Raw genomic sequence first — 26,879 nt, 5'->3', positions numbered from 1 at the left:
GGAAAACTGGGCCACGGCAACAGGAGGTGAGAGAGATTGTAGGAGGGTGGATGGTGAAGGTGATGATGGAAATCTGGGCCTGGACAACAGATGGTGAGGGAGATCATGAACAGGGGTGGGGATGGGGAGAGCCTGGGGGTGAAGTGGGGTGGGACATAGGTTGGGATGGGGAAAGGGGGAGGTGTAAATACTTCTGCAACAAGTAAGCTGTTTGGTTACTGTCTGTGTTTGGGGAGGATGCTGTGCCTGGCAACAGAAGATAGCAACTCCCATGTTCACTGGTATCTGTAAATGGGCTTTTAATTGCACATACTTAACCGTGACCCACTAGTTAAATGGGCTTTTATGTGGGTTTTTGTTTTTTGTTTTTGATCATGCCATGTGGACAAAGTCTGTTTTCAGGGGTTCCGATATTTATTATAGTGTGTGTTGTTTTATTATCATTTCAAACTCAGAATGTTATATTCCAAAAGCGTCTGTTTCCTGCCGTCCTTAATGCTGATTAATTGATCTTTTTTTTTCTTTTTTTTTAATTTGCTGTAACTGATTGTGGTTTTGTGTGTCGTAAAGTCCATGTGACCGTCCCCGGGTCATCGAGTCCCTGCGAGGGCGGGAGGTGGTGGACGTGGCAGCAGGGGGCGCTCACAGCGCCTGCATCACCGCCGCCGGGGAGCTGTACACGTGGGGCAAAGGTCGCTACGGTCGACTGGGTCACGGGGACAGCGAGGATCAGCCCCGACCCAAACTGGTCAGTGGTGTCTGTCAGGGGAGAGAGGGAACTGAAGTGGTGGATGGAGATCAGGGATCCTGCAGAGTCATTGATGTCGGGAAGTCTTAGGGCAAAGAATGATCAAAGTATTTTCAGGGCTGGAAACGTCTTGGAAAAAATTATGTTTTTTCCCCTTCAAGGTCTGGAAAAGTCTTGGAATTTTGATAAAATCCTTGATCAATACCTTTCAACAAAGAGCTTAACCCTTTCACTGCCAGTCAATTTAGAGTGAAAAATTCCTCTTGTGCAATAAACACAGAAAATAGGGTGTCTAATAACAGCTGGGGATTCCCCCTGTGATGTGCAGAAATAATGACCTATCCTACCATCAAATAAAGATAGCAGTAGGTTCATGGATGACAGACCCACGATCTGGTCACCCTTCAGTGACATAGGTCCTCTACCTAGCTGCTGCATAAATGCGAGTTTGGCAGTGAAAGGGTTAATGCAGTTATTAAAAAAACAATTAAAAAAAAACAAAGTGTTGAAAATTAAACATTTGTACTGGGATTCAGCCGATCTCTTTCATTATCAGTGTAGCCAACAGCTGGTTTTTTTTTTCAGTTTAGTTTTGTGTTTGGTATGGAAATTGTTCAGTCTTGACTGGAAAAGGTATGGAAGAAAGTAATGGAATTTGTTTGGGTCACATTTGTCCCACCCTGGGAAATGTTGACAGCTGGGTACAGCAAACTGCAGACCGTCAGTCGGTGTAGATTTGCACAGTGTTCAGTATGGACTGCAAAAAGTAGCAACAAAACAACACAGAACATTGCTCATCAAAAATACCTAAAGGAGGATTAATTACTGTGAGGATTCGTTTTTTCGAAAAAATGCTGAGATGTTTGCTAATAACATGTTTCTGTTGTTAGAAACACATGCAAGCACACTCGCACATTCAAAACAAAAGCTCGTACACTCAGATGCACACTTCCTCATTGACCTGGTTGATTCGCTTTCATGTAATGAAATTCATTTGCCATCTACCACATTGTTTCTTCTCTCGATTTTTAGAATAAGTTTCAGTTTCAGTAGCTCATGGAGGGGTCACTGCGTTTGGACAAATCCATATACGCTACACCACATCTGCCAAGCAGATGCCTGACCAGCAGCGTAACCCAACGCGCTTAGTCAGGTCTTGAGGGGAAAAAAAAAAGTAAGATTATGATCTTCAGTTGATTCTACAGGGATGGATACATGCATGTGTGTGTGTGTGTGCATACATACGTATGTGTGTGTTTGTGTGTATGCATGTTTGTCTCTGTGTGTTCTTGTTTGACTCTGACTGACATGTTGCTGTAAACTGCCTTGAGAGGTTTGAAACTCCTATGTAGATGAACTGTTGATATTATTATTATTATTATTATTATTATTATATAGATGAACTGTTGATATTCTTCTTCGTCTTCTTCTTCTCCTTCTTCCCTTCTTCCTTCTTCTTCCTCTCCCTCTTCCTTCTTCCTCTTCCTCCTCTTTTTCTTCTTCTTCTTCCTTCTTCTCCCTTCTTCTTCTTCTCCTTGTTCTTCTTCTTCTTGTTGTTATCATTGTTATCGGTATTAAATGTTACCATATCATTTATGTGTGTATTTTGGATATGCATACACACACACACATATGTAAATGTGTGCATGGCACTTTGTGCTTGTTTTATTTTTGCATCAAGCATGTTGACAAGGATGTCTGTGCTTCACCAGGTGGAAGCCCTGAAGAATCACCGAGTGACAGACATCGCCTGTGGCAGTGGTGACGCACAGACCCTGTGTATCACCGATGATGACACCGTCTGGTCCTGGGGCGATGGGGACTATGGAAAACTGGGTACGTGGAGTGATGGCCTAGAGGTAACACGTCCACCTGGGAAGCGAGAGAATCTGAGCGCGCTGGTTCAAACCATGGCTCAGCCACCGATATTTTCTCCCCCTCCACTAGAACTAGAGTGGTGGTCTGGACGCTAGTCATTCAGATGAGACAGTAAACCGCAGTCCCGTGTGCAGCATGCACTTAGCACACGTAAAAGAACCCACGGCAACAAAAGTGTTGTTCCTGGCAAAATATTGTAGAAAAATCCACTTCGATAGGAAAAACAAATTTTTTAAAAAATGCACACAGGAAAAAATACCAAAAAATGGGTGGCGCTGTAGTGTAGCGGTGTGCTCTCCCTGCAGAGAGCAGCCTGAATTTCACACAGAGAAATCTTTTGTGATAAAAAGAAATACAAATACCAATGTTTTTTTGTTTGTTTTGTTTTGTTTTGTTGTGTTTTTGGTTTTTTTGGGTTTTTTTGTCATAGACAAGTTTTTCATTATGTGGTGGAAGTGGGTATGTGTTGGTGTTGTTGTTTTTTTTAAACCTTTTTTTTTTTTTTTTCAATCATCATAGACAGTTTTCATTTTGTTGTGGTAATGGAAAACTGGGTGGGTGACATTTTGTTTTTGTCTTTTTTTATCCTCATAAACAGCTTTTTTTTTATTGTGTGGTAAGTCTGTGTCTATTTTCCATAAAAATATCTCTTGTGTGTGTGTCTTTCTATGTCATGCATGACTGTTTTCGTTGTTGTACAGATTTCCATATTGGCACCACCCCACCCCCTGACCAGTTCCCCATGGCTTAACCTTTTGGTGTAAACATTTTAACTCAAGACAAAATACAGATGTTCAGTATACAGTCCCGAAGATTATAAAAAAAAATTGAGCAACAACAAACATGAGCGTATATGTCTGTGCTCTGTCATTACCTTTTAACCAGTGTGTGTGTGTGATCAGGTCGGGGAGGCAGTGACGGCTGTAAGATCCCCATGAAGATCGACTTCCTGCAGGGTCTGGGAGTCAGCAAGGTGGAGTGTGGCTCCCAGTTCTCTGTGGCTCTCACCAAGTCTGGCGCCGTCTACACCTGGTCAGTCCTGTGCTGTTTCTTTTCTTTGGGAGTCACAGGGGTTCACAGTCTGACACTTTGTGGGTGTGGGTGTTGGGGGCACATGGAGGGTGGGGGTGGGTGGGTGTGGGTGCATGTGTGTGCCATCCTGTCTTCTGTACCCTGTGGAGTGATGGCCTAGAGGTAACACGTCCGCCTAGGAAGCGAGAGAATCTGAGTGCGCTGGTTCGAATCACGGCTCAGCCGCCGATATTTTCTCCCCCTCCACTAGACCTTGAGTGATGGTCTGGACACTAGTCATTCGGATGAGACGATAAACTGAGATCCCGTGTGCAGCATGCACTTAGTGCACGTAAAAGAACCCATGTCAACAAAAGGGTTGTTCCTGGCAAAATTCTGTAGAGTAATCCACTTCAATAGGAAAAACAAATAAAACTGCACGCAGGAAAACATACCAAAAAATGGTGGCACTGTAGTGTAGCGACGCGCTGTCCCTGGGGAGAGCAGCCCGAATTTCACACAAGAGAAATCTGTTGTGATAAAAAGAAATACAAAATAAAAAAAAATAAAAAATACAAAACACAAAAAAAATACCCTTTTGGGAGGCATTGTTCTCACACTACACACTGTGTCTCACCAATACAAAGTCGCTGCAAGGCTCGTGCTCAGTCACAGTCCCAGTGCCAGCAGTCCACAGGGAGGATAGGATTGATTGATATGGATACTTATAAAGCACCTACCTTGGTCAGAGATAAGGCTTTAAGTGCTTTACAATTGGGGATTTAGTTACACAACAGGCTGCCCACCTTGGGTAGAGCCAGCTGAGAGCTGCTTCGTCAAAAGATTCCTGTGTCATTTCATCAGGCTTTATTCACATACACACACACACACGCACACACACCACATGTTGCTGTAGCAATCCGTTCTGACTTTATTGTGCATGACAGACCTGTTCACTGCATTTCCTTTAATCGTGTTTTAGACTGAAAAATGAAAGCAATAAGAGTCCACATTGATAGGCACGAGCTGTCAGTTGAGTGGTTAAGTGTTTGAAGTTCCTGGGTTGAATCCGTGTCGCGGCTCTGGTGGGTTAATAATGGTGGAGATTTTCCTATCTCCCGTGTCAGCAGATGTGCAGACTGGTTTATTATACGCCTGAACCACTTCGTGTGAATGCGCTTGCAGTTGATCAGTTGTGTGGCTTTTTGATAATTCTGCATTTCCCTTTTATTTTAAATGTGTTCTTTCTTTCAACAGGGGCAAGGGAGACTACCACCGCCTAGGTCACGGCACGGATGATCACGTGCGGCGACCTCGGCGAGTGTCGGCCCTGCAGGGCAAGAAAGTGATTGACGTGGCCTGTGGCTCTCTGCACTGTGTGGCCTGCACAGACTCAGGTAACATTTCACCATTGAAGTGACGAAAGGGGATGATACAGTTCTGAGTACAATTAGTTTACCTGTGTTGTGTTGGTGTGTGTGACAGGTGAGGTGTTTACCTGTGTTGTGTTGGTGTTTGTGACAGGTGAGGTGTTTACCTGTGTTGGTGTGTGTGACAGGTGAGGTGTTTACCTGTGTTGTGTTGGTGTCTGTGACAGGTGAGGTGTTTACCTGTGTTGGTGTGTGTGACAGGTGAGGTGTTTACCTGTGTTGGTGTGTGTGACAGGTGAGGTGTTTACCTGTGTTGTGTTGGTGTGTGTGACAGGTGAGGTGTTTACCTGTGTTGTGTTGGTGTTTGTGACAGGTGAGGTGTTTACCTGTGTTGTGTTGGTGTGTGTGACAGGTGAGGTGTCTGTGACAGGTGAAGTGTTTACCTGTGTTGTGTTGGTGTCTGTGACAGGTGAGGTGTTTACCTGTGTTGTGTTGGTGTTTACCTGTGTTGTGTTAGTGTGTGACAGGTGAGGTGTTTACCTGTGTTGTGTTAGTGTGTGACAGGTGAGGTGTTTACCTGTGTTGTGTTAGTGTGTGACAGGTGAGGTGTTTACCTGTGTTGTGTTGGTGTGTGGCGGGTGAGGTGTTTACCTGTGTTGTGTTGGTGTGTGTGACAGGTGAGGTGTTTACCTGTGTTGTGTTGGTGTGTGGCGGGTGAGGTGTTTACCTGTGTTGTGTTGGTGTGTGTGACAGGTGAGGTGTTTACCTGTGTTGTGTTGGTGTGTGTGACAGGTGAGGTGTTTACCTGTGTTGTGTTGGTGTGTGGCGGGTGAGGTGTTTACCTGTGTTGTGTTATTGTGTGTGACAGGTGAGGTGTTTACCTGTGTTGTGTTGGTGTGTGTGACAGGTGAGGTGTTTACCTGTGTTGTGTTGGTGTGTGTGACAGGTGAGGTGTTTACCTGTGTTGTGTTGGTGTGTGTGACAGGTGAGGTGTTTACCTGTGTTGGTGTGTGTGACAGGTGAGGTGTTTACCTGTGTTGTGTTGGTGTCTGTGACAGGTGAGGTGTTTACCTGTGTTGGTGTGTGTGACAGGTGAGGTGTTTACCTGTGTTGGTGTGTGTGACAGGTGAGGTGTTTACCTGTGTTGTGTTGGTGTGTGTGACAGGTGAGGTGTTTACCTGTGTTGGTGTGTGTGACAGGTGAGGTGTTTACCTGTGTTGTGTTGGTGTGTGTGACAGGTGAGGTGTTTACCTGTGTTGTGTTGGTGTGTGTGACAGGTGAGGTGTTTACATGTGTTGGTGTGTGTGACAGGTGAGGTGTTTACCTGTGTTGTGTTTGTGTGTGTGACAGGTGAGGTGTTTACCTGTGTTGTGTTGGTGTGTGGCGGGTGAGGTGTTTACCTGTGTTGTGTTGGTGTGTGTGACAGGTGAGGTGTTTACCTGTGTTGTGTTGGTGTGTGTGACAGGTGAGGTGTTTACCTGTGTTGTGTTGGTGTGTGTGACAGGTGAGGTGTTTACCTGTGTTGTGTTGGTGTGTGGCGGGTGAGGTGTTTACCTGTGTTGTGTTGGTGTGTGTGACAGGTGAGGTGTTTACCTGTGTTGTGTTGGTGTATGTGACAGGTGAGGTGTTTACCTGTGTTGTGTTGGTGTATGTGACAGGTGAGGTGTTTACCTGTGTTGGTGTGTGTGACAGGTGAGGTGTTTGCCTGTGTTGTGTTGGTGTGTGGCGGGTGTGGTGTTTACCTGTGTTGTGTTGGTGTGTGTGACAGGTGAGGTGTTTACCTGTGTTGTGTTGGTGTGTGTGACAGGTGAGGTGTTTACCTGTGTTGTGTTGGTGTGTGTGACAGGTGAGGTGTTTACCTGTGTTGTGTTGGTGTATGTGACAGGTGAGGTGTTTACCTGTGTTGGTGTGTGTGACAGGTGAGGTGTTTACCTGTGTTGTGTTGGTGTGTGGCGGGTGAGGTGTTTACCTGTGTTGTGTTGGTGTGTGTGACAGGTGAGGTGTTTACCTGTGTTGTGTTGGTGTGTGTGACAGGTGAGGTGTTTACCTGTGTTGGTGTGTGTGACAGGTGAGGTGTTTACCTGTGTTGTGTTGGTGTGTGTGACAGGTGAGGTGTTTACCTGTGTTGTGTTGGTGTGTGGCGGGTGAGGTGTTTACCTGTGTTGTGTTGGTGTGTGTGACAGGTGAGGTGTTTACCTGTGTTGTGTTGGTGTGTGTGACAGGTGAGGTGTTTACCTGTGTTGTGTTGGTGTGTGGCGGGTGTGGTGTTTACCTGTGTTGTGTTGGTGTTTGTGACAGGTGAGGTGTTTACCTGTGTTGTGTTGGTGTGTGGCGGGTGAGGTGTTTACCTGTGTTGTGTTGGTGTGTGTGACAGATGAGGTGTTTACCTGTGTTGTGTTGGTGTGTGGCGGGTGAGGTGTTTACCTGTGTTGTGTTGGTGTGTGTGACAGGTGAGGTGTTTACCTGTGTTGTGTTGGTGTGTGGTGGGTGTGGTGTTTACCTGTGTTGTGTTGGTGTGTGTGACAGGTGAGGTGTTTACCTGTGTTGGTGTGTGTGACAGGTGAGGTGTTTACCTGTGTTGTGTAGGTGTCTGTGACAGATGAGGTGTTTACCTATGTTGTGTTGGTGTATGTGACAGGTGAGGTGTTTACCTGTGTTGTGTTGGTGTGTCTATGACAGGTGAGGTGTTTACCTGTGTTGGTGTGTCTATGACAGGTGAGGTGTTCACCTGGGGCGACAACGACGAGGGACAGCTGGGAGACGGCACCACCAATGCCATACAGCGACCTCGCATGGTGGCTGCACTGCAGGGTATGTGTGACAGGACGGGGCGAAAGTGGCTTGTGTGTGTACATGTGTGTGTGTGTGTGTCACAAGGGCAGGGGCCGTGACGGAATCAGGGCTTGTTCCCCTGATTCAGCATTCACCAGCAGTCGAGAGTTTGAGGTCTTGTTTCAGCATGGTGCTGTCACCTTGGGAAAAGCACTTCACTTTGATTTTTCCTCACTCCGCCCAGGTGTGAATGGGTAGCTGACAGGTTGGGGAAGGTTGAAACGGAGGAAGGATAGGATTGGGCACTACCTTTCTATCCCAAGCTCTGGACACAGTGGATGTCTATCTCAAGCTCTGGACACAGTGGATGTCTATCTCAAGCTCTGGACACAGTGGATGTCTATCCCAAGCTCTGGACACAGTGGATGTCTATCTCAAGCTCTGGACACAGTGGATGTCTATCTCAAGCTCTGGACACAGTGGATGTCTATCCCAAGCTCTGGACACAGTGGATGTCTATCTCAATCTCTAGACACAGTGGATGTCTATCCCAAGCTCTGGACACAGTGGATGTCTATCCCAAGCTCTGGACACAGTGGATGTCTATCTCAAGCTCTGGACACAGTGGATGTCTATCACAGGCTCTGGACACAGTGGATGTCTATCACAGGCTCTGGACACAGTGGATGTCTATCTCAATCTCTGGACACAGTGGATGTCTATCACAAGCTCTGGACACAGTGGATGTCTATCCCAAGCTCTGGACACAGTGGATGTCTATCACAGGCTCTGGACACAGTGGATGTCTATCACAGGCTCTGGACACAGTGGATGTGAATCCACACCTTGGACGTGAAAGGTTGTGGGACATTAAAACCATTCTTTATAAAACTCAGTGGTGACCTGTGTAATTTTCCCTTGTGTCTGTTGTGCGTGTATGTTCTGGGCAAGATGTCATTGTGTGTAAGAATCAGCTGGTGGTGTGTGTTGAATGAAAGAAGTCCTTGTGTGTAAAAATCAGGCTGGCAGTGTGTGTTGAAGAGGAAAAGTCCTTGTGTGTAAAAAATCAATTGGCATTGTGTGTTGAAGAGAAAAAGTCCTGATGTGTAAAAATCAACTGGCAGTGTGTGTTGAAGAGAAAAAGTCTTTATGTGTAAAAATCATTGGCAGTGTGTGTTGAAGGGAAAAAGTCCTGGCATGTAAAACTCAGTGTCAGTGTGTGTTGAAGGGAAAAAGTCCTGGCATGTAAAACTCAGTGTCAGTGTGTGTTGAAGAGAAAAAGTCCTTGCATGTAAAAATCAGCTAGCAGTGTGTGTTGAAGGGAAAAAGTCCTGGCATGTAAAACTCAGTGTCAGTGTGTGTTGAAGGGAAAAAGTCCTGGCATGTAAAACTCCGTGTCAGTGTGTGTTGAAGGGAAAAAGTCCTGGCATGCAAAACTCAGTGTCAGTGTGTGTGTTGAAGGGAAAAAGTCCTGGCATGTAAAAGTGTCAGTGTGGATTACAGGAAAGAAGATCAACCGTGTGGCCTGCGGCTCTGCCCACAGCCTGGCCTGGTCCACCCACAAACCTGTCAGCGCTGGACGTCTCCCACTACAGGTCAGAATGAACGAATGCATGAACCTGATTTCTATAGGGCGCGTGAACATTTCCACACTTCGGTTGTTCACAGTGCCTCCCAGGCATGCACAGACGCACTCACATACATGCACATGCACACGCGTGCTCGCACACACACACACAAACACACAACACAGCACAACACAACACAACACAACACAACACAACACAACACACACACACACACACACACACACACACACACACTCTCTCTCTCTCTCTCTCTCTCTCTCTCTCTCTCTCTCTCTCTGTGTCTCTGTCTCTCTCTCTCTCTCTGCAAGTCAGTTTGAAAGTGTGTGGGTTGTGGGGGAGAGTCCATGACTGGCTAACATCAGAAGTGATATGTCTTCACTGCTTTTTTAAAGAGAGTAAGAGAAGATGTTTTTCAAATGTTCTCTTGCATCAAAACAACCATTCCCTGATAAAAAATAAAAAATAAAAAAAAAACCTCCTTGTTTTGTTTTTGTTTTTTAATCCTGCAAGTCGGATTCAAGGGCACATTGTATTCTTGAGCGTGAAGTATGAATGAGTGTGGTACAACCTTATGTTCACTGACACATTTTCTTTGCTTAATATTATTCCCTTGGCGATATTACAGGCTGTGTCTATGTGGATGGTTGTTTATGAGCTTGTGGAAGTGTTGGTGCATGAATTGTTTGAGTGGAGCCTGTGAAGCGCATTGATCTGCATCCTGCAAAGAGTATGCACAATACAAGAATGATTCATTATGACAGTTGTGGCCAGGTGCCTTCCAGTTCAATCATGTGCACGGCCATTTATTACAGGGCTCACACATAGTCACAGAAGTCAGGAAAAGTCTTAGGGAAAATGAAAGAACAATTTCCAAGGCTGGAAAAGTCTTGGGAAAATCTGTTGAGCTCTTCAGGGTCTGGTAAAGTTCCGGAATTTTAATGAAACTCATGACCAGTACCATTAAACAAAACATTTGATGTTGTTGTTGTTTTAATCACAGAAACAAAAAGTGATGGAAATTGGACATGGATATTGGGATATCTGCTGACCACGTATGTGAGTGGTGTAACAGACAAATTTTTGAATTGATTTGGCTTGTGTTTGATGTGGATTTTTTTCCGGTCTGGTCAAGAAAAAGTCAGGAAACAGTATGGAAGTTTTTGTTTGGTGATATCTGTAGGAACCCAGTTAATATTATTACGATGCATGAATTGTGTGTGCGGAGCATGAACAGAGCATCAAGATGCATACAGCAAGATAATGCGCAGTGTAAGACTGATTCATTATGATATCATTGTTACTGCTATTGTTTATGCCCAAGGAGTTCAGCCACATGCTCAGCTATTCAACATCATTTTTATCATAGTTTGAATGAGTCGGCACCATGGCAGAATAAATTAAGCATCAAATTTCTGCTCCATTGATCAGAGCTCAAGGCTCCATTTCAGCGTAACGTTGTGTCCTTGGTAAAGGCACTTTACTCCTGTTTTTGTCACTCCAGCCAGGTGTCAATGAATACCTGACTTCAGTCATGGAAGGTTGACACTGCGGAAGGAAAGGGTTGTGACCAGCCTTCCAGTGCTGAGCCCTGGGCACAGAGAATGTGAATTCACTGCCCCAATGTCTTTAACAGGCTGTAGGACTTCTAACCTTTAAAAAGATATTGCATTATACGTATATATGTCCGAAATTCTACTGTATCTGCGTTTGTGGATGATTTTTGATTTATTATTGTACCTTTTGTGTACTACCCCCACAATATTCCTTGTGACCCCGGTACACTTCGTAATAAAGACATATTCTATTCTATAACTTCTTGTTATTGTGTTGCCAACCAGGTGCCTGTGGAGTTAAACCACATGTGTGGCCATTCATTGTTATGTTTTTTGTGGGTTTTTTTTTTACTATTTTATATGACTGTTTATCACTGTTGACGTCGGGTCACAAGTGTCTCGGGGTAATAAAGTAATACTGTATTGTGTTGTGTTGACGACCAGGTACCGATGGAGTTAAACCACGTGCACGACCATTCATTGTTAGTTTTTTTTCTTACACTGTTTTATATGACTGTTTATCATTATTGACATCTGGGTCACAAGTATGATAGAGTCTCCCATCGGACCGACGGATGAGTAGGCAGGCAGGCTTATCTGTCGGTGTGTGTCCTCATATGGGAGAAGAGGCCAATTCTGGATGCACAGCACTTCCCACAGGTGTTGCAAGGGAAAACGTCTCTAGAAGTTGAGCCCTGCTTCCTTCACTCAGGCTTCTCCTTAATGACCAGTGTTCTCTTGCCTGACCAGCACAGGTGACTTTTTTTTAGTGAAGAGGAGTTGTGCAGTCCCTTCCCCATTCTCTCACCTACTGACCCTCAGAGTCCCACAGGTACAGATACTGCCACGTGTAGAATGGCCTCAGCAGGTGCAGGATTTTTCCTCGGAGTTCCGTCTCCTAGGAGGACTTCCAGCCAAGGATAAGGGCTCCCCCTGCCCTTTGGTCATCCTCTTCCACCTTCACAGCCATTGGGAAAGGTTTCCTCCTCCGCCTGGTCTGTTGTTGAGAGACTTCACATGCGGCAGGTAGTACTGGGTTACCTGGTACAAAGTGATAGTGTATTGTGTTGTGTTGACGACCAGGTGCCGATGGAGTTCAACCACGTGCAGGGACTGCCCATGTCCTCGCTGCGCAACAGGCTGGTGCTGCTGCACCACTTCTCCGACCTCTTCTGCCCCTCCCTCCCCATGTTCCACCTGCAGGACACCCCCCACCTCAAGGCTGGGGGTGGTGGGGGGTCTGGGGGAGGAGGAGTGGGGGCTGTGGTGTCCATGGCGACAGGGGGCGGGGGGCTGATGATGGAGGGTCAGGAGGAGCCCACCACAGGCCTGGACGCTCTGCGTGGGGTCCTGGTGTCTTCTGCCAAGGTGTGTGCTCTGTGGTGTGTGGTGTGTGCTGTTGGTGTGTGCTGTGGTGTTGGTGTGTGGTGGTGGTGTGTGTGCTGTGTGGTGGTGTGTGGTGGTGGTGTTGTGTTGTGTGGTGGTGTGTGCTCTGTGGTGTGTGTGTAGTGTTGGTGGTGTGTGATGTGGTGTGTGTGTGCTGTGTGGTGATGTGTGCTCTGTGGTGTGTGTGCTGTGGTGTTGGTGGTGTGTGCTGTGGTGTGTGCTGTGGTGTGTGTTGTGGTGTGTGCTGTGGTGTGTGTGCTCTGTGGTGTGTGTGTGTGGTGTTGGTGGTGTGTGCTGTGGTGTGTGTTGTTGGTGTGTGCTGTGGTGTGTGTTGTGGTGTGTGCTGTGGTGTGTGTGCTCTGTGGTGTGTGTGTGTGGTGTTGGTGGTGTGTGCTGTGTGTGCTGTGTGGTGTGTGGTGGTGGTGTGTTGTGTTATGTTGTGTGTGTGCTGTGGTGTGTGTAGTGTCTTCTGCCAAGGTGTGTGGTGTTGGTGTTTTGTGTTTGTGTTTGTGCTGTGGTGTGTACTGTGTGTTGTGTGGCTGTGGTGGTGTATTGTGTGTTCTGTGTGCTGTGTTATGTTCTGTCTGGTGTGGTGGTGTGTGATGTATTGTTTGTGGTGTGTTGTGTGTGATATGTTGTGCGTTTTGTATGGTGTGTTGTGTGTGCTGTGTTATGTTGTGTGTGCTGTGGTGTATATGTTGTGAGTTGTGGTGTGTGTGCTGTGTTGTATGTTGTGTCGTGTGTGTTGTGCTGTGTTGTATGTTGTGTTGTGTGTGTTGTGCTGTGTTGTATGTTGTGTCGTGTGTGTTGTGCTGTGTTGTATGTTGTGTCGTGTGTGTTGTGCTGTGTTGTATGTTGTGTGTGCTGTTTGTATGTTGTGTGTGCTGTGTTGTATGTTGTGTTGTGTGTGTTGTGTTGTATGTTGTGTTGTGTGTGCTGTGTTGTATGTTGTGTCATGTGTGTTGTGCTGTGTTGTATGTTGTGTTGTGTGTGCTGTGTTGTATTGCATTGCCTTGGGGGCTAGTTGGCCTTTGGGGACCATCCCAGTGCCAACTGTGTTCTAAAACCCTCTTGGATGAGACAGTTGGGATGTTGCTTGGGCAAGACATTATCCACGATAATCAAATCTTGTCTAGAGAGCAGTCGCCTCCTTTCCTGTTCTGATTGTCATAGTCAGACACGACTATCATACATCTCTCTCTCTCTCTCTCGATATAGATATGTATGTCTGTAGATAGATATATATATATATATATATATAGAGAGAGAGAGATATATATATACAGATATAGATAATGATACATGACCACCATACATATCTCTCTCTATATATATAGATATGTATGTATGTGTGTGTGTGTATATATATATATATATATATATATATATATATATATATATATATATATATATATATATATATATATATGTGTGTGTGTGTGTGTGTGCATTGTAGGTATATTGTAGTGTATTGTATCATAGTTGCAATATATTGTAAGTATATTGCATTGCATGGTACATCTATTGCAGATCTTTTGCATTGTAGGTCTGTTGTACAGTAGATGTATTGTATGTCGGTTGTATTTTACATCTATGGTTGGTATTGTAGATCTATTGTCCTGTTTTGCATTGTAGGCATATTTTACATCTGCTGAATTATGTTACATTATACTGTATTGGATTTTATTGTAGGTCTGCTGCATTGTGTTGTACTGTATTGTAGACATGATATATTGTGTTGTAAGTCTGTGGTATTGTAGGTCTGTTGTATTGTGTTCTGTAATGTTGTGTTGTACTACTATTATATTGTTGTGCGACATTTTCCTGAAATAAACATGTCTTTGTCTCTTTTTGTCTCACTGTTATACCACCCACAAGTAATGCTCTGTGTGTGTGTGTGTGTTCAGGAAGCGGCGTTCCGGAAGGTGGTTCAAGCCACCATGATGAGAGACAAACAGCACGGCCCTGTGGTGGAACTCAACAGGATACAGGTCGGTCACTCCCAGCTCATCTTCGTACAGTTCTTGGGAGTCTTGAAGAGTTTCAGTTTCAGTAGCTCAAGGAGGCGTCACTGCGTTCGGACAAATCCATATACGCTACACCACATCTGCCAAGCAGCGTAACCCAACACGCTTAGTCAGGCCTTGAGAAAGAAAAAAAAGAAAAGAAAAAGAAAAAAGGGTGAATAAATAATAGATAAATACATAAAAAAAGAAGTACTACTACTAATAATAATATGTATATGGCGCAAAAACTTGATTAAGTCAACTATAAGCGTACATAAATAATAAATAAATAAATAAATAATAATTTTATTTATTAAAAAAAAAAAAAAAAAAGGGTAATAATAATATTGTCTTGAAGAAAGGTGGACGAATGGTTGAAACACCAGTGTGCCAATACAGTGTTTGTGAGGGGAGGGTCTGGCTTCAGATTCCAGTCTGACCCTTTTCCCCAAGTTCCATTGGAAAATCAAACTGAGTGGCCGGTCATTTGTATTTGTATTTCATTTTATCACAACAGATTTCTTTTGTGTGAAATTCGGGCTGCTTTCCCCAGGGAGAGCGCTTCGCTACACTGTTGTGCCACCCATTTTTTTGGTATTTTTTCCTGTCTGCAGTTTTATTTGTTTTTCCTATCGAAGTGGATTTCTCTACAGAATTTTGCCAGGAACAACCCTTTTGTTGCCATGGGTTCTTTTATGTGCGCTAAGTGCATGCTGCACATGGGACCTGGGTTTATCGTCTCATCCAAATGACTAGCATCCAGACCACCACTCAAGGTCTAGTGGAGGGGGAGAAAATATCGGCGACTGAGCCGTGATTCGAACCAGCGCGCTCAGATTCTCTCGCTTCCTAGGCGGACGCGTTACCTCTAGGCCATCACTCCACATGGATGAGACGATAAACCAAAGTCCTGTGTGCAGTTCCCACTTGGAAAAAAACCTGTGACAATATACGTGTTGTCCTCTGGAAAAATTCTGTGGAAGAAATCCACTGTGATATATACACAAATATTACACAAGGCTTGTCTGAGCATGTTGGGTTATGCTGCTGGTAAGGAATCTGTTTTGCAGGTATGGTGTAGCATGTATGGACTTGTATGAACGCAGTAGCACCTCCATGAGAAACTGAAGCAGAAGTGTGGAAAGGTCTTTAGGAAAATGCAAGAGCCAGTTCCAGGGCTGGAAAAGCCTTGGAAGAATATGTATTGCCCTTCAGAGTATAGAAAAGCCTTGAAATTGTCATAAACCATTGACCAGTACCATTCAGTGAAGAGCTTAATCTTTTTCTTCTTCTTCCACTTAATGACCAACATCAGTATGCTGATGAAAATTGCCATGTTGTGGGAGGTTGCTGCATTTAAAAGTTTCAAGACAAAAAGAATTATTCTGTTGTATTCACACACACACGCTGCATTGAAAGATAATAAATAGATGATAAAACGGAATGAAATTATGATGATACTGGAATGTCCACCAATCTCTTTTGAACTGTCTTTTGACAAGAGGACATGGAAGATAGGGTGTGTGGTTCATAGACATAGTAAGCAGGGATAAGGGTCCTTTATTGAATGAAATTGAATGGTTGCTAACTCCAGCCCACTCTCTCCTTCAGCCACTGTCTTGACGGCATATATCCGAAGCCCAAGCTCTGGCTTGTGTCACTGTAAGGATGTTGGTTATTTCCCTTGTCTGGGATCTGCATTATGTCTGGCACAAATATTTTACAGCTAGCTCCATGAAGACGGTGTTTTGGGATGTAGATCCTGACACTGTTTTCCAGTCCTTGAACGAAACAAATGTCTACAACTTCATTTCAAGTTTTTCGTGGAATGATCAAGATGTGTGTGAATTGTTCTTTTTAACTCATTCAGCCCTGTACCCAAGCACTGCTCTGGCATTAAAATTTGTTTCATTAAAATGGTGTGCATGTTCCTTTATACGCTTAAACAGCAAGATAAGAGAACTATCTTCTACTGTATTTCCAGCTGTGTCTACACTATCATTTTTGGAGAAGAAAAAAAACCTGTTCATTTTCAGTATATTTTCTTTGTTTTTCGACATGGCAGGGAAGTCTGCTGAAGCTGTAATCTCCCTCAGGTTGAATGGGTTAATGTTATATTCACTGACCGTTTAACATTGTTTTGCTATGTCTGTGACTGGTTTTTAAGAAGTGACGGGTAATTAGCCCTGAATGGCCCCATTGCAGTCAGCTGGGCTATAAATAGCATGATCGGATTTTCCCTGACTGGTGACCGACAGGTGAAGAGGTCACGCAGCAAGGGAGGCTATGCAGGGCCGGATGGCATCAAGTCAGTGTTTGGCCAGATGGCGCAGAAGATGAGCGTCTTTGGTCCGGAGAGTCTGATGCTGCCACACCGGATCTGGAAGGTCAAGTTTGTGGGTAAGGTACACACACACACACACACACACACACACACACACACTACCACTACCCATTCCTTTTCGGGGAAAGAAGATGAATTGCATTTTTTGTTATGTTGCCCTGCTTTGTGTGACCTTAGACAAAAACTTATTCAACCGAAATATTATAGAGATCCGTCTAATTTTAGGTTCAATTTACTCATGTCTTCAAGACAGGAATGTACTCTGCATAACTTAGCCATATATATATGTGAAGGATTGAAGAGACTACGTACAGTTATCTCGTGAATGTTGTTGAATATTTGTGTTGACTATTTTGGGTGATATGGTTGATATTGTGCTAACAATTTTTGGTTGATCTGAATTGTCTACTTACTGTGTCATGTCATTTTCTAGTTATTATTTATGAATGAACCCCCCTTCAGTAAGGGGCTCTGGCCTTATCTGAATAAAACGTTCGTTCATTCGTACCCATTCCTTTTTCACTTTTCCCCTTTGAATCGCTGTAACTGAACAAAGCCTTTTGAATGACGTTATCATGCTTGGTTTTGATATCAAATCAAATGAATGAAGCATTTCTTAACTCACTCGGGACGACAAGTTTTCTCCCTTGCTTCTCCCCACAGACGGCCCATTTGTAAGGGTTTGGAAAAAAATTACAAAAAATACAAAATACAGAGTGAGAAAATGAAACTTTCAGAACTGATTTATTACGTGTTGAGCTATTACATATAAAAAAAATCAAATTTCTCATCTTATTTTTACAGTTTTGCCATATGTAGAAAATAAAGCCAATTTTTCACCCCGAATCACCATAACCATGCTCGCTTTCTGCATTAAATTCACTTTCTTCTTCATCATCATCCACCTCTCCAGTGTCCGACCCTTCAGTTTGTAGCATTTCAAGTACTTCGGCAACACTAAAACATTGCCGTCGCTGCCTTGTTCGCTCCACAACATTTTGAGAAGAGCCCGTTTTGCTAACAGGCTGGCACGCGAGCAGACGACCGGTCAGTGACTTTTTCAGTGTGTGTGCGAGACGGGCCACACATGGCAGGCTGGCCAATCATACCATTCGATTGTGGAGTGACCCAGAATAGCGCACTCTGCTTGGCTGATCACAAAATCACATGTACAGCGCGTGATGGATTTTTATTTCTTGAAAATGCTGTTCCATTCCATCTTCTGAAACCGAATACATTTTATGTAGGAATGCTCATGCATTCCTTTGTCTGGAGAGAGTTAACACAGGCAAAGACAGAGAGAGAGTGTGTGTATGTTGAGGGGGGCTCAGGGTGGGTGGGGATGATGGAGAAGTATCTGTGTGTGAGAAAGTGAAAGAAACTGCCATGGAAAAACTCTTGTCTTTATTGTAAAATGTTTCTACTTTCATGTAATTCTAAGGAAATGTATTTTGAAGGTCTTTGTAAGGAAAGATATTTTTAAAGTCTTTAAAGTCTTTGTTTCTTCTTGTATGTAAGGAAAGATGCATTCATAATAATTCATAATAAGATCTTTGTCTTCATTATTATGCAGTGCTTTGAATCTTAATAAAACATATCCGTTTATTGTGCTGGATAAACATATTTTCAGCTTTTGAAATTAAAATGATTGATTTCAAGGGGGAAAAGAAAAAAAGAAAACTTAACCTCTTGTGAGCAGGGGAGAGTGTGGACGACTGTGGGGGTGGCTACAGCGAGTCCATCGCGGAGATGTGCGATGAGCTGCAGAACGGCTCACTGCCCCTGCTCATTGTGACGCCCAACGGCCGTGACGAGTCCGGCGCCAACCGGGACTGCTTCCTGCTGAACCCCAGTCTGTGCTCTCCACTGCACCAGAACATGTTCCGCTTCCTGGGTGAGACACACCAACTGCTTTGTGCTGGGGTTTTCACGTAATAGAACCCACAGCAACGAGAATGTTGTCCTTGGCAAAATTTTTCTAGTAAAATTGACTTTACTGTATGTGTGTTTGGGAGGAGGGGTGTGTATGTGTGTTTACATGTTTGTGTGCGTGAGAGAGAAAGCCTGAAGCCTGACTGAATGCACACTATTTTGCATTTACACTTACACAACATCTTGAACTAATATTGTGGTGAAGTCAGTATAAGACAATAGCAAGCTAGCTGCAAAACACACAACAAAGGTTTGGCAAACAAGGCATAGAAACATCATTGACATGCGTGGAAAAGTCAGTTATAACAGTAAAATTAACTCCTTTTTTTGATAAAAAATAATTATCTCAACTCAGATTCAAAATGTGGTATGTGTCTGTTTTTCAGGCATAGTGCCAGTGCAGTTAATTTCTCTGAGATATGATTTTTTTTAAATATTAAAAAAAAGAATTGATTTTGATTCTGGTGTGTTTCCGCTTTTCAGGCATTCTGATGGCATAGCTATTAATTTCTTCATCTGAGGTTTAGAAAAAACACACACCTGAATTTGATTCTCTGACTGTGGGGTATGTCCATTTTTCAGGAACACTGATGGGCTTCAGTATTAATTTCTCTGTGTGAGATGAAAAAAACTGATTCTAATGTGCACACATTTTCAGGCATTCTAATGGGTAATGATTTTCTCTATTTGATATTTTTTAAGAATGTTTTTTACTTGATTCTGATGTCAGTGTGTGTTTACTGATTGGCTTGACTATGAATTTATCTTTGTGAAATAAAAAGATTTTTTTTTTTTTTTTTTAGATTTCTTCTTATTCGTTTGTGGGCTGCAACTCCCATGTTCACTCGTATGCTCACAAGTGGGCTTTTACATGTACAACTGTTTTTACCCCACCATATAGGTAGCCATACTCTGTTTTCAGGGGCATTGTTAGATTTAATTTTGATTGTGATTGTGATGTATGATCATTTTTCAGGCATACTGATGGGCATTGCTATCCGCAGTGGCAGTCCTCTCAGCCTGAGCATTGCAGAGCCTACCTGGAAACAGCTGGCTGGCATGCCCCTCTCCATATCCGACCTGACCGAGATGGACAAGGACTTTGTGCCAGGTGGGGGCAGGGTCTAGAATATTACCTTCAGGGCTCAGTGAGGGGAATTTCAAGAACTGTTTCCGCAGGATTTCATTGGGTCTGGTTTTGTTTGTTTGTTTTTTGGGGGGAGGGTGTTGTTGTTGTTTGGGTTTTTGTGTGTGTGTTTTTTGTTGTTTTTGCATGCGGATACCATCAGTAAGCTTGAAGAAAACATTTCTTCAAAAGTCTTTGTGGTGGTGTTTTGGGGTTTTTTTGGTTTTTTATTCTCACTTGTGTTAACAAAGTAAGTCTGCGTTATAACGCTGTTTGTAGTTCATGTATATGTATGCATGTCTGAGGTAGCTAATTAATTTGCTTTGGAGATACATTGTCTATTGACGCAGAATTTGGATTAATCATGAAAGAAAAACAATTCTTTCCACACATGCCAAATGTTGGTATGTGGTATTCATTCTTGCTGTTTTTTAATCATCAGGAATCATACACGAGACATAAAGGCTAGACCCATTCTTCTTCTTTTTTTCTTCTTCTTCTTCGTTCGTGGGCTGCAACTCCCATGCTCACTCGCACATACACGGGTGGGCTTTTATGCGCATGACCGTTTTTACCCCGTCATGTTGGCAGCCATACTCCGTTTTCGGGGGCACTAGACCCATTCAACCCTGGGGAGTTTACAGCCACAGCAGGCCTCCCTGCCATACTGATGCAGAAGAAACGCAGAAAATACACTGTTTTCCCTCCAAATTATGTGTAGACACATCCAGAATGCTGTAGAAGTTAGCTCCCTTTCATTATGATTCATGCATGTGTAGGAACGTGAAAACTGTTTTAATGAGACAAGCTTTGATGCCAGAGCAATGCTCAAGCACAAGGCTTTAAGCGTTATTCTCTTGTTTAGCTGTGAACATTCATAGTATTATCCAGTTACCAAGAAAACGCTTTGTAAATTAACATTATCCATGTTTGAAGAAAGCCTGGGATCCCAGTGCTGTAGACGTGTCTAGGCATGAGGTGTTGTGATGTTTCAGGGTTGATCTGCATCAAGGAGATGGACGAGGATGCCCTGAGGGTGGCCGACATGCCCTTCAGCGTGCCCAGTGCCACAGGTTTGGAGGTCCACCTCAGTCACAAGCATGCCCGCATCAATCCTGACAACCGCGGCGACTACATCAAAACGGCCATCAACTACAGGTGAGTTCTGGCAGCGTCATTGTCTGCATATATGGCTGGTCAGTTCTTCTTGTTTTCGTCTTTGTCTTCTTCTTCTTTGTCGTCTTCTTATTCTACTTCTTCATCTTCTACCTCCTTGTCTTCTGCTTCTTCATATTCTTCTTCTTCTTCTACTTCTTTTTCTACTTCTTCTTCGTCGTCTTCTTTCTCATCTTCCTCTCCCTTAAGTCTTTTAAGAGTAAGTAGGTTGCCACACTCAAAAGTTGTTCACCAGCTTCCTCCAGGTCTGTCGGTTGTGTATCAAATCTGGAGTGATGGCCCAGAGGTAATGCGTCCGCCAAGGAAGCGAGAGAATCTGAGCGCGCTGGTTTGAATCACGGCTCAGCCGCTGATATTTTCTCCCCCTCCACTAGACCTTGAGTGGTGGTCTGGATGCTAGTCATTCGGATGAGAGGATAAACCAAGGTCCCGTGTGCAGCATGCACTTAGCGCACGTAAAAGAACCCACATCAGCAAAAGGGTTGTTCCTGGCAAAATTCTGTAGAAAAATCCACTTCAATAGGAAAAAAACAAATAAAACTGCACGCAGGAAAAAAAATTTTTAAATGGGTGGTGCTGTAGTGTAGCGATGCGCTGTCCCTGGGAAGAGCAGCCCGAATTTCACACAGAGAAATCTGTTGTGATAAAATGAAATACAAATCCAAATCCTGGGTCTCTGCAAATGGTGTTCCTGTCCATTCTACATTGTTTTGTTTTTTCCTAACCGGAACAAACGAATCGTCTGTAGGGAAAAAGCAAGGGAGAGAACTATTCATTCGGAGTGAGTTAAAACAGCGGAAGGAGGGGATTGGACCACGCCTTCTGCACCAAGTCCTTGACACAGAGAGTATCAGAGTCCCTGCCCGGACGGCTGTGAAAGGCCTGGTTAACATTGGGATGAAGAAGGCCGGGTCTGGCACTGTGTGTGTGTGTGTTGCAGGCTGCACGAGTTTGACCAGCAGGTGCGCTGGGTGAGGGAGGGCATGTCTCGTGTCATCCCTGTTCCCCTTCTCTCCCTCTTCACCGGGCTGGAGCTGGAAACCATGGTATGCTTTGTGTGTGTGTGTGTGTGTGTGTGTGAAACTTGGGGGAGAGGGGGGGCTGAAACTCTGGGTGTGTATGTGCATGTGTGTGTTTGTGGATGTACATGTGGAAAACTGTGTGTGTGAGATTATTGTGTGTATATGAGAGATACTTGTGTGTAATTGTGTGAATCCATTTGAGAGATGTTTGTTGGTGATTATATATACATGTACATGTGAAGGAAGTGTTTGTGTGATTATGTATGTACATACAAGAGGTAGGTGTGTGTGTGCTTGTGTGTGTGTAATGTGTGTATGTGCAAGATGTGTTTACAAGTGAAAGGAAGGAGGGCAATGGTCCCTGCCTTCACTATGACAAGACCTGGACACTGGATAAGAATTCACTGCCCCGAAGGCAATGAAAGGTTATGAAACCTTCAGCCATTAACCTTTTAACATACGGATATGAACTCACAACCAAGACGGCCATGAAAGACTGTGGAACCTTTAACCTTAACTGCCCCCACCCCCACCCCCACCCTCCTGCAGGTGTGCGGCAGCCCTGACATCCCCCTGACGCTGCTCAAGTCAGTGGCCACCTACAAGGGCATTGAGGCCACGGCGCCACTGGTCCAGTGGTTCTGGGAGGTGATGGACGAGTTCAGCACGGCCGAGCGGTCCCTCTTCCTGCGCTTCGTGTGGGGTCGAACCCGCCTCCCCCGCACCATCGCCGACTTCCGGGGCCGCGACTTTGTGCTGCAGGTGATTGTTTTGTAGTGTGTTCACTTTTGTTGTTGTAACTTCAGATAGTGACAGGGGGGAGTTTGGGTTACTGGCTGTTTGGTTAGATATACTGCCCCATGTCAAATTGGTGCAAACTTGCCCTGTGGGTTTGCTCTGTTGGCCAAATTTTGTGCCTAACGTAGTTCTAAGACGCCAGGCCTGTCGTCTGTTTAGCCAGTCAGTACTGTTCCCTTTCTTCAGCCTTGAGCAGTCATTCTTTTTTGCAAACAGTTACTATGTAAGCTTTGAGATGATTATTGTGGTTGGGTGAATGACAAATGATAGAATTTGCATTTTGTTTTGCTTGTTCCCATGATTCCAGACCCTTAAACCCCTCCAGTACTTTTTTTTTTTTATTTGAAGACAGTTCTAACCTCCGTGTTCTTCCCTCAGACCCTACAGAAATACCCTGCCACCCCCCCACCCCCCACCCCTACCCAATACTTTTTCATTTGGCGAAGAAATGTTCTAATCCATGTGTTCTTCCCTCAGACCCTACACAAATAACCCCCCCCCCCCCCCCCCCCCCCCTCCCCCCCCCCCCGATACCCAATACTTTTTCATTTGGCGAAGAAATGTTGTTCTAATCCATATGTTCTTCCCTCAGACCCTAAATACACCCCCCCTTCCCCACCCCACCCCACCCCCCGATACTTTTTCATTTGGCGAAGAAATGTTGTTCTAATCAATGTGTTCTTCCCTGAGACTCTAGACAAATACCACCCATGCCCCCCAACTCCCCCCCCCCCCCAAATATGTTTTTTACTTGGTGAAGAAATGCTGTTGTAACCCCTGTGTGATTTGTCCCCTCCCACAGGTCCTGGACAAGTACAACCCGCCGGACCACTTCCTCCCGGAGAGCTACACCTGCTTCTTCCTGCTGAAGATGCCTCGCTACTCCGACAAGCTGGTGCTTAAGGAGAAGCTGAAGTACGCCATCCACTTCTGCAAGTCCATCGACACCGACGACTATGCCCGCGTGGCTCTCACCACTGATGGCCTCGACGACGACACACCCGAGGCCAGCGAGGATTCTGACCTGGACATGGGCTTCATGGAGTCTGAGGGAGAGATCGTCGACTCGGACGGAAGTTAGGGCGTGTTGTGTGCGCAGGGGATGATGGACATGGGATGCATGGAGTCTGAGGGAGAGAGCATTGACTCCGACGGAGTTGGGGTCAAAGGGTAGAGGGTGCATGGGGTGTGGTTTGCTGCTCGTGGTCAGTCAGGGTGTGTTGGGTCAGCGACCTGTCATGGGCGTTGGATCAGGGGACAGTGGACACAGTGGGTTGCCTGCAGTGTAAATAAGGAAGCAGCCCAGAGACTTGCCATGTCTGATGAGGTCACACATCACCGTCATGTTCGTTCCAGTGTCCCCCATGTGTACATCCTGCAAACATTCCCAAAGATGGACAGACAGTAGACACTACAGACGATATTTAAGATATATAAGAACAGATTTTTGCCATGTCTGAAAAAAAGACCAAAAAAAATTGGAAAAATAAAAAAATAAAGGATTTTTTTTTTGTGATCTATTGAAAGAACTGTCAATGTTACTTGCATGGGAGGATTTAAAAACTGCAGAACTGGGGACGGGAGGAGGGTGAAATATTTGAAGTAGACAGCAGCTTCGATAGAGGACAAAAGTTTTCTATGGTGGACTTCTAAGTTTGTAGATAATGCAGACACAGTACTGACACTAGCCATGTAGATAGCGCAGAATAAAAATGACCGACATTAACCAGGTAGATGATGTGAAGTATATTGTTTCTTGTGATGTTTTTCTTCTTCTGACTTTGCTTTATTGTTCAGCAGATCGTTATTTTTTTTTAATTGTGATGGTGTTTTACACAATAGGTCCCATATTAAAAAAAAAAATTCCCCAACTAGGAAGTGGTTTTGGAGAGAATGATATGACATGTACTGTCATGGTACTAAAAGTAATTCAATAGGTTTTGTAAAATTATACTTTCTTGTACATTTCTTGTTAAACGAGAACTAGACCGTCTCTGCACGTGTAGCAGACAAGCGAGTGCAAAAAGAATCATTGATTGTGAATACAGCCATAAGTGTTTTTCCCTCCAAGATCCCCTGCAAGAAGTTTTACATCTTTTATTTTGAGAATGCACAGTCAGGGAATACCATGCTATCATCATCTGCATCACCACCCAGTCATTGTGTGAACCTGTCATCCTCGAACATCAGTACATACACCACTTTTGAATCTGGTGTTCCATTACTCCTACATTCATTGAATGAGAGCTGTGTGAATCTCACTTTCATTTCCATCTGAACGTTAATTCCCCAGATGGTTAATAATAATATACATGTATATATATGAGCTAATGTGATTTTATTGTCATATTACACCGTGATTTGATCTTGTGGTAGTTAACACAGATTTGAAGGGAGGGCACAACTATGGCTAAATAAATTCCTTACTTTGAACATAGTGATGTGTGTGAAAAAAGAACAAAGCAGCAAATGGAATGTTTGTCATGAGCAGACTGATGTTTTAACATGTACAGATATTGCCATCACTCAAGGCCTAAACTATTCAAAGACATGAAAGTGTTTGTTATCCCTAAGCCTTTCAAAGGACTAGATGTTTTAACACAATTCACAGCTTAGCTGTGTGTGTTAAGTTAGTACTTGGATCCTGGACTCAGAGAAAGTAGATAGTCATCACTTTACCTCAGAAAACAGAACGGGGAAGACAGGAAATTTTTAAGAAATAAAAAGGGGAAATTGAGAGAGAAGAGGGAGTGGTGGCTCCATAGTGCAGCTTCATCCTGGCAGCTGAATATTGGTGTCTGTCAGCATCAGGGCCGTGTCATCCACGCTTCAACCTCCTGGCTGCAAAACCTCGACCACATCACCCCTGTACTATGAAGAAACCCTTCATGGCACTCATGCCATTAATAAAACCACTATGTGGTGAGGGCAAGAAAGGCAAGGCATAGACGCTCGTTACAAATTTTTAGTTCAGTTTTGAGTTGTGCTTTTTTGTTGTTGTTTTTTGTTGTTGTTTTTTTGCACAAGTATGCCAGTGTTTGCAGACCTTCACACAACTCCCATGTGATGAGAGGAATCAACCAGTTTTATTGACACGAGCATGATATAAAATGCCACTAGGAAATTAGGAATGTTTGGTTTTGAAACTGGAGGGAAAACACAGCTTAGTTTTTAATTATTAAGTTTTACAATCATCCATTTTGACATTGGGAGTGCCTCACGTGGCCATTGTATGTGAACGGTATATGTGTAGTGTGTGTGTTTTCATGCGTATGGTCTGAGAGACAATCAGATATAGTGTGACTATTCAGTGTGTTGGTATTGCCAGGTGATTGTTTATCATGTGCGTGTGCATTCAAGATAAATGTATTCATGTCCCGTGATTGTGCATCTTCAACATTATGTTGGCGCCAAGTCACTTGTACTATTTATGAAGAGTTGACTCATTGTTTTGCATTGTTTTGTTGTCATTATTATTCTGTGGCTGGATTATGATTTTAAAGCTGTGTGTTCTGTGGTTATTTAGCAAAGCTTTACATATCTCTTGGGTACAATGTCGGTTGTTGGCTTGAAACATTCAGCATTGGGTATCTGTGATCACAAGAGGCTTGTTTTCCGATACTTTTTGTTTGTTGCCCAGACAGAAGGTTTTAAAGTGCTTTTTTGTTTGCGTTGTTTGCAAATTACTGAGTTTTTTGATTGCGCTTATGACATTCAGCCCATCTGCTTGCAAAAGACAGATCTTCAAGAGATATCGACAGTGATAAATTGACTTGGTCGTGTGCGGACACAGAAACAAAACAAAACAAAACAACATACTAAAAGTAAAATGCTCACTACTGTACCTGTGAACTTTATTGATGAGGTTTGCTCTGGGAGCAAGTGGCGGTGTGATCACTGATGGGGCTGTTGTGTGGTATTACATTTTGTGAAATACTATCTGCCTGTGTGTGTGTGTTTGCATGTGTGCGCATGTATGTTTGTGTGTGTGTGTCTGTGTGTGTACATGTCTGTGAGTGTGTGTGTGTGTTTATGTGTATGTGCATGTGTGCGTGTGTGTGTGCGTGCTTTAATACTTATTACACTATATTTTTGTTTAAGTGCTTACATTTACAGATATCCCAGTACAAAGCTGTGAAAATAACTGCAGGAAAAAGAAAAGAAAAAT

The 26,879-nt window shown here is 43.9% G+C and overlaps 1 protein-coding gene across 1 annotated transcript in view; it reads left to right on the top strand.

The window, feature by feature from the left end:
* Positions 1-26,650, top strand: part of LOC143299242 (E3 ubiquitin-protein ligase HERC2-like) — a 176,496-nt gene extending 149,846 nt beyond the window's left edge. Inside the window, 15 exon segments of the mRNA XM_076612452.1 lie at positions 571-748; positions 2,461-2,584; positions 3,529-3,658; positions 4,895-5,034; positions 7,723-7,818; positions 9,283-9,374; positions 12,005-12,289; positions 14,215-14,298; positions 16,572-16,713; positions 18,357-18,551; positions 19,566-19,700; positions 20,711-20,873; positions 21,832-21,937; positions 22,463-22,675; positions 23,514-26,650. Coding sequence (XP_076468567.1) covers positions 571-748; positions 2,461-2,584; positions 3,529-3,658; positions 4,895-5,034; positions 7,723-7,818; positions 9,283-9,374; positions 12,005-12,289; positions 14,215-14,298; positions 16,572-16,713; positions 18,357-18,551; positions 19,566-19,700; positions 20,711-20,873; positions 21,832-21,937; positions 22,463-22,675; positions 23,514-23,792 — 2,362 coding nt within the window. The 3' untranslated portion in view covers positions 23,793-26,650.
* The last annotated feature ends 229 nt before the right edge of the window (positions 26,651-26,879 follow it).

This window comes from Babylonia areolata, chromosome 24 (assembly GCF_041734735.1).
Source record: "Babylonia areolata isolate BAREFJ2019XMU chromosome 24, ASM4173473v1, whole genome shotgun sequence".
Taxonomy (NCBI): domain Eukaryota; kingdom Metazoa; phylum Mollusca; class Gastropoda; order Neogastropoda; family Buccinidae; genus Babylonia; species Babylonia areolata.
Note: the sequence above shows the minus strand (reverse complement) of the source record. Positions and strands in the feature narration are given on the sequence as shown.